Source organism: Equus caballus, chromosome 9 (assembly GCF_041296265.1).
Source record: "Equus caballus isolate H_3958 breed thoroughbred chromosome 9, TB-T2T, whole genome shotgun sequence".
Taxonomy (NCBI): domain Eukaryota; kingdom Metazoa; phylum Chordata; class Mammalia; order Perissodactyla; family Equidae; genus Equus; species Equus caballus.
In genome coordinates this window covers 95,634,463-95,642,309 of record NC_091692.1, presented here as the reverse complement: position 1 = coordinate 95,642,309, position 7,847 = coordinate 95,634,463, and the positions used below count along the sequence as shown (strand labels likewise).

General features: G+C 56.9%; 1 protein-coding gene across 6 annotated transcripts in view; it reads left to right on the top strand.

The window, feature by feature from the left end:
* The first annotated feature begins 583 nt into the window (after window positions 1-583).
* Window positions 584-7,847, top strand: part of SLC45A4 (solute carrier family 45 member 4) — a 129,284-nt gene continuing 122,020 nt past the window's right edge. For 3 of the 6 annotated variants that reach the window (XR_011421489.1, XR_011421488.1, XM_070221927.1), the window contains exon 1: window positions 584-719. Coding sequence is in view for 2 of the 6 variants with exons in the window: in XM_070221928.1 (XP_070078029.1) it covers window positions 2,630-2,780 (151 nt within the window). In the remaining 4 variants the exon portion in view is untranslated. Of the gene's footprint in view, window positions 720-1,196; window positions 1,909-2,473; window positions 2,781-7,847 lie in introns of those variants that run through there. The other 3 variants (XM_070221929.1, XR_011421490.1, XM_070221928.1) reach the window with 3 other exon arrangements.

Genomic DNA, 7,847 nt, shown 5'->3' with positions numbered 1-7,847 from the left:
GGGCGGAGCCCGCCGTGCCCGGGTCGGGGAGCGATGGGAGGAGGCTGTCTGCTTGGGGGCTAGGCAGGTGCGGGGAGCCAAGGCGTTCCGGGACCCTCTGCGAGGAGGGCGTTTGGGGCGGGGGAGGGCACCGGCGAGCCGGGGAGGGCCGGGGGCTGCAGGGTCCTCCCTCCCGCCGCTACGGAGGCCGGGGCTCTCGGGGAGGGGCGAGAGCTCACGCGGGGAGGAGCCGGGCGGGGGGCGCGCGGGACGCCCCGCCCCCGAGGAGGGAGGCGGGACGCGGGCAGGGGCGGGGCCGCTCTGGGGCGGGGCCTCGGGCGGCGGGGCGGGGCGGCACGGGGGGCGGGGCGCACGGCGGCCAATCGGCGCGCGCGGCGCAGGCCCCGCCCAGGCCTCCCGCGGGCTGCTGCATAGTCATGAGCACAGGCCGGCGCTGCGTCAGCGGAAGCGGCGCGCGGCGGCTGTTTCCGACCCGATAAAGCGGCGTTGTCCCCGCGCGCCGGCCGCAGCCTCGCAGCGCTCCCTCCGCGCCCGCGTCGCTCGCTGACTGACCGCCCGGCCGGCCGGCCGGCTGAGGAGCAGCCGCCGCCGGGACCCCGTCGCGCAACCGCCGCCGCCGCCGCCGCCCCCGAGCGCCTGGGGCTCCGCGCCCCCGCCGCCCCCGCCGGCCCGGCCCCCAGCCGCGCCGCCGCCCCCGCGGCCCCGGCCGGAGGAGACAGGTGAGCGGCCGCCCGCAGGCCAGGCCCCGCCCCTGGGCGCCCGGCACCTGCTGCCTCCCCACCCCCACCTCCGCGCGGCCGCGGCCTCGGGCGGGGGTCCCGCTTCGGGCCCGCCTGGACGTCTCTTCCCCCGGGAGGAGGCACCATGCTTGGCCCCCTTCCTCCTCTCCCCGGACTGCACCTGCCTCTCCTCGGCCCCGGCTCTGCAGCCTCCTGGAGCATCCCGGGCCCCTCCTCGCGGTGTGCACCTTCCCGTGGGCCCTGCCCCCGTCCACCCCTCAGCATTCCTCCCTCCCCCGTTTCCTCGGGTTCTCTACCCGGCGGGAAGCCTGGCGCCTCGCCCCCTTGGTGCCCACCCTGGCCTGCCCCCTCGGCCTGACACCTCCAACTTGTGAGACTTCGGCCTCAGCCCGCAGCGCCTGGCCCCCTCCTCCCCCAGCGCACACACGTCCTCAGCGCGCACAGCCAGTGTTCCACACCGCGGGCTCTGAGCTGCCCCCTGCGCTTGCCTGTGTTTATGTCTAATCTGCACTGTCCTCCAGTCTGTCCCTTTGAAGATACCTTTATTTCCTGCGGCGAGCTTGTGCCCGGAGGAGGGGGCCCGTGCATCCAGGGCCAGAGCCCTTGCCCCTCAAAAGTCCCCACACATTACTGCATCTCGACCCCGCTTTCCCTTTCCCGGGCGCCTCGGCCTCCGAGAGCTCTCGAGCTTAACCCGTTCCTGCCCAAGGTGTGTGGCTCTTGACTAGGTTCTCGGGGAGCCCATCCCAGCCCAGGGCTTTTCCAGGGGAGGTATGTTAAAATGGGAGGGGGGAGGTGGCTTGAAAAAAGCACAACCTCCTGGTTAGCTATTTGTAGTGATTCTAGAAAAGGGGGGGTCCTTGATGTAGGGAGCGTGAGTTTGTTTTTCAGTGGGGCACTCGTGGGTCAGCCTCTCCCCATCGGATACCTCAGCTGACTCCAGTTTTTGCAGCTCCTGGTCTTTGGGGCGTCCATCTCCTAGCCTGGGGCTCCGGGAGGGGAGGAGGGTTTAGAAGATGAGTATTGAAGCATTTGTGGGGTCAAATGCTTGTCAGAGTCAAAGCCTGTTTCTACGGGGAAAGCCCACGTCGATCCTGCCAGCATTATTCGAGGGTGCCCTGCACCACTTCACGCCATCCCACCCCGCTTTCCCGGCAGCGACAGCCAGGTAGGGTGTGGGGGTATCTTTCATCTCTTCTATTTTGTGTTGGTAGTGGGAAAAAAGGGAAGAAAATTAAAAGCTGGAGGATTGGTTTACTGATGAAGAAATGTAACAAATGACTAGGTATCAGAAACAAGAACCTCTAGCCTTTAAAAAATGTGATTTTCTCACTTTTCTGCTACATCTGAATTATGTGTTAAAAGGAGTGAGAGTTTATTTCGTGTTTGGGAGAGATTCTGCAGAATCTGCTTGAAGATGGGGGGAGGCTGCGGTTGGGGCCTGAAGCTGTGCAGGCCCAGGTGGAAAGAGCCTGGCGTGATAAAGAACTCCAGTGCTTCTGGTTGGAGGCCGAGAGGGGGGTGGTGGTGGGGAAATAGCTTGTCTTCAAAATCAAGAATTTCAGTCCCATTCCAGCTAATTGTTTTTATGGGCAGCAGCTGTAAAGGGAAGGCGTGGATCCTTTGAGAGGCATTTGAAATGCATATGAGGTGTGCACGGGGGGGGGGGGGGCGGGGGTTTGTGCGGCCCGGGTTTCCCCCTGGGGAGGCTGCCCGGGGCCGGCTCCTGGGCGGGTGAGAGTGGCTTGCCTTGCAGAGATGTGTGCTGCAGCCTTGGCCCACGTCACGTCGTGAAAGCAGAGCAGAGATTGGACTGGGTGATCTCCGCGGTAGCTTGCAGCTTTTCGCATCCTGGGGCTCTCTCTGCCCTGCAACTTTGCTTACTGGAGATGCGAGGAGGTGGGAAGGGGCGAGAGGAGCCTGGGAACCTGGGACCCTGCCCTCTCGGAGCCAGGAGATCCCGCCCTGCTGGTCTGCAGGGAGGAGGGGCTGCGGCAACGGCAGCTCCCCCTCTCCAGCGGAGGAGACGAGCCCAGGAAGGTATTTCAGCCAGCGTTTCAGTTGCTTGGTGTTGGATTGGTTTTATCCGTGTTGTCAGAGGGACGGTGGGGAGGAAGGGGGAGGGCCGTGCTGGGGCCCAGGCCGTGCTGTCGTTTTCTGACTGTGGTGCCTGTTTGTCGCCATCCGCACCCTCTGCCCTCTCCCGCTTGTCCTGCGGGCCCTGAAGCCCAGCCCTGTGTAGCCGGTAGGGGTGGTTTGTGACTAACAGCCTCGCGGTCTGGCATGGAGTGAGGGCGACTGGCGAGCGCGGTAGGTGGCAGACAACCCCAAATTGCCAGTGCTCTCCTCGGGAACACCCCTGGCAGAGCCGTGTCTGTAATTTGCGGAGCTGGAATGCGCTGGAAGCCGTGTTCCTACTGAAGATGGGTGAGGATGCTGCCCCACGCTCGCTTCCTCTGGTTCCCCAGATTTTTTTGATCACAGCATAATTCCGCTGATGAAGGGGCGCTCAGCGAAACACCATTAGGAGGGTGGCCTCGACTCCAAGCCAGGAAACCTGAGAGCGTTTTAGCTTTGCTGAGTGGAAATCTGACCAGGGGGAAAAGGCCTCCCAGAAGAGGAGCAGCCATAGAGAAAGGAAGGGGTGGGAGCGGACCCCTGGAGCAGGAGCGGCAGCCTGCTGCCCCTCCCCCACCCACGCCCGGACAAGGTCTCCTTGTTTAAGTTAGCTTAATTACCACACCAAAATCAGTGAACAAGGATCTTTCTAAACGAACTTTCAAAATGTGCTTTGAGCGGCGCCCCCTTTTTTTAAGGTATCAGATGCTAAGCCCTGTGAAATAAGGCGCTTCCAGCGACCTGGGAGATGGTGGCCCTTTTTAGTGGGTGTGCAGAGGCAGCTTCCTCGCCTGTGTCAGAGGGAAGCTTGCCAAAAGTCAGGCTGCACAGTCGACACAAGAGTCATTTTCAGCCCACTGCCATTTGGGTAGCGGTGACATTGGAAAGATTTAGTGGGACCTAATAGTGTTTATGAACTTGCTTCCTTGGCAAGTGACTTTTAGAGGAGGCATTTTAAGAAGATTACAGCACCCACAGACTTCGATGGCAACAGCATAACCCGATTACTGTTTTCCTGTCACTAATAGTTTTCCTTTTAAACTTGTGTTTCCACAGTGGCCCCCACGCTGCGGTGCGTGGACTGCTGTTCCCGCCTCAGCTGATCGGGATACGCAGTTGGTGTGGGTCATTTGAGCGTGCTTGTCTTGACTTAGGCACAATGGTAATTTTTTGAGAGAGATTATGGGAAATGAAACAAAACCCTGCTTTTGGAGGGAAGGGCTCTGAGTTCTGTTTGGCTGATTTGGAACCGTAGGTGAGACGGAGGTCACACAAGGTCAAGGGCAGAGTCTATAAGGGACCCCCAACGAGGGGCACGTTGTGCTGGGCACTTTGCCCCCACATACGGGAACAAGGGTGCTCGCTGCCCCGAGGCGGGGTCCTCTCGCAGCCGCAGCTGAAGGGGTTCGCACAGCCTTTCCGACTTACTCAGCGGCTGCCTTGCTCTCCCACCTGCTTGGCCCGAAGCCCAGGTGAGGGAAGCATTGTTCAGACCCAGGTCGGTGGTGTTTTCATCCTCCCGAACCTGTTGAAGGATCCTGCTGGCAGAGAGAGGACTGCATTCCTGAACGGGTGCCCGAGAGGTGGAAAGGTGCATTCCTCGCTGCTTTCAGAACGCATCTCCCGAGGAGACGGGCGTCCTGTGGTGCAGCTCGGATGAGCTTTTGGAGTTTGCTGGAGGGTCTGTCCTGGGCTTCTGCCTGTGAATCCTGGAGCCAGCTGAATTGGTTGGCCGCTAGATTTTTCCCATTTCAAAGAAAGGAAAACCTTAAGTACAAAGTACGTAGCAAAGCCTTAAAGCAGACAGGAAGAGGCGTTGGACCAGCGTGCTTCTCCAGTTCAGATATAGTGGTCGCTGTACTTGTATGTACAGAGCGCGTTGCACAATTTTAAGCAACTACTTGGACATTGCAAGGCCAGAAGACAATTAATAAGCTCCTTATTGCAAACTTTTTAGTCGTCATTGTAGGAAAATGTATTTATCTAAGAGGATGAGTTTTGGCTTGGAATGGGAAGAGAAATGTTTTTCCATCAGTTACTTTGAGGGGAGGGGTTTTGACCTCTTTGCGTCGGAGATGGACTTGTTTCTCCAGAGTGCAGTGGACAGCAGGAGAGCTCCAGTGGAGTGGGCAGAAGGTAGCGCTGTCATTGGCGAGACCGGTTATGCGATGGCCGTTTCACTGTTACATTGCCTTACATTAGTGATCTTCAGATCTTTGCTCGGGTTCTGTAGAATAACTTGGAAAAACTGTGGGCACGTTTTTAGATTGACATCTGAACTTTTTCATGCTAATCTTTAATAGTTATGGATGTAATTTCTAGTATATTGTAAATATAGATGTTTAAAACAACTACTCCTGCGCCCCAAAGTATCCAGTGTTAAATACTCCAGTGATTGGTGGCCACCATCATCCTGTAAAAACGCGAGCAAACTTCTTACGCCTCTAGCCGGACGCCCTCTTCCTCCTCCTGAGCTTGGGGGCGGGCTCCATTTTCCCTCATGGAATTTTATTCTAATGTTACACGCCTTTATACTTGAAAGTCTTACTGGTCGTTCTTCACACTTCTCTGTGACAAAAATATAAACTGCAGTGTAAGTGTTTCTGTGATAAGGCCGGGTGAACTCAATCCCGGAGAATTTTTTGTCATTGTAATTATCGGTAAAGAATTGATCACAGAAGCATAAATGTGTTATTGGTTTTGGTAAATAATTACTAAAGGCACAGAATAAAAATGCTATATTGGAATGCATGTTTTAAAGAACTAGGGGGCTCCGTTTAAGATGCGTCAATTAGAGGAACTATTGAACTGCCCGTGGTGCCAAGTATGGCCTTGCCACCGGAACGGTCCACGAGAGGAGTGCCCTCCTCTTGTTGGGGAGGAAGGGGACCTTGGGTGGGGGGCCCACCAGGGCCTGGGGCTTCCCCCACTGGCCACTGCTCAGGCAGTTGAGTTTTAGGAACAAGTTTATAGTGACGTTGAGGATCTGTAAATTCAGTCTCTCCAGGTCACCCACACCTGGGACCTGCCGAGGATGTCTTTGCGTTCGCACACGCGCTGTGAAGGGCTTCTGCCCTGTGATGTTCAGGTGCTCGGTGGATGGGAGGGGTAAAGCACTCGCCACTTCATTAGGTTATGACATCGCTGCTGCTCCGTGTGTGCTTTAGTATTTAATTGCGTGTTCTCTAGATGTGCTGTGTTAAAAGGCGAAAGCTGATACATCTCCTGAATGTGCGAGTTTCGGACAGTGGCAATGCATCTTCCCTTGGTTGGATTAAAATATAAACCTATGGAATGTACCTTGAGTTAAATCTTAATTTTCCAGAAAGGTAGGTTAGAACCGGAGAAGACTGCTTGGCAGGGCTTTGGATTCCGAAGAGGGATCTCCCTGCAGGAGTCTGTAAGCCTGCTCTGCTGGTCGTCCTTCTCCAAGCAACAACGAGCGGAGTCAGGGAAGAGGAGAGTGTCGTGGGCCTGTCTCTAGGGAGAGGCCCCTGGGGTGGGTGGAGACTCGGAGGAGGGTGCACAGGAGCCTGACCAGTCGGGTGTGCGAAGGTGGGCCTCTCCCTGAGGATCCAGGATGAGGTGGGTGTCCCTTCCGAGAACTTCCTCAGATCTCTTTGAAAGTCCTGGGCGGGTCCTCTGTTACTTACACAGGAGACGCTCTCAAAGTATAAACATTTAGGGCCAGCCCCGTGGCCAGGTGGTTAAGTTCACGCGCTCCGCTTTGGTGGCCAAGGGTTTCGCTGGTTCGGATCCTGGGCGGGGACATGGCATGGCTCGTTAGGCCACGTTGAGGCGGTGTCCCACATGCCACAACTAGAAGGATCCACAACTAAAATACACAGCCATGTGCCAGGGGGATTTGAGGAGACAAAGCAAGAAAAAAAAGTATAAACATTTACTATTTTTAACCTAAAAGTTAATTGAAACGTGATACGAAAATAAGTTTAGTAATGAAACAACAGCAAGAAATTCCTCTGCCGTCACGCCCAGAAACAGAAATGGCTTTGGCTTGAGAGCTGTAAGACTTAGTCTCAGGTGGCAGTTCTGTGGCACACGAGGAGGTTCCAAGTGGGGGGTCTCTGGCTCATCCAGCTTTGTGGGGGACGCGAGCAAGCCGCTGGCCCACCTCTCTGGATTTTGGTAGTGTGGGTCCGCTTGAAGCTTTACCTGTCTTCTGTCCTCGGGGCTGGCCATTAAAAATCCACTTGAGGTTGCTTCACCGCGAATTCGGACCGGTGTCTGTCTGGGGACAGAGGCCTCCTGAGATTGTGGGGCAGTGCCTTTGTTCCTGGGGAGAAGTGAGGATGGGCGCTCGCTCCCAGATCATGTTCCAGGAATCCTGTGGTTTATCTAGACAGTGAAGAGTGGAACTGGGCGGGCCGCGCGGCCCCTCCCTGCCCCGCAGGAGGACAGGGGGCAACGCTCGCCAAGGTGCAGCCTCCTGTGGTCACTGGAGCACAAAGTGTTATTTACGCTTTCTCGGCATCTTGGGCCTTGATACTGAAATGAAGGTTCAAGGCTATTAAAGGCTTAGAGAAAGGCTGCTGGAGAGACCGGCGCCCAGGTGACCCTGCACCCAGGTTGAGTGGTTCTGGAAACTCGTGCCCTCATCTGGCACTCGACCCCAGGATGCAGATCTACTGCCAGCCTGTGGTGCTGCATGAAACTGGAGTAACCCTTCGTGGCTTTTTCATGTCACTTACGTAAAACCGTTTACATTAAAAGCTTGGAGTTAGGAAATCTTCCCCATCAGGCCCTGCGCACCACTACCCTCTGCTGGATGGAGCCAGGTCTCGGGGCCGGCCAAGGCTGCCGCTCTGTCCTCTTGAAGGCAGCCCTGAGTGGGTGCTGGGGATGGATTGTGGAGTTGACTCTGCCTTGCTCTTTGATTTGCCAGCATGGCCTCAGCGAGCCTAGTGGGCCAGGGAAGCTGGGAGAAAGCTCAGGGCTGTTGAAAACATGTCTAGCTCATCCTTGATTATT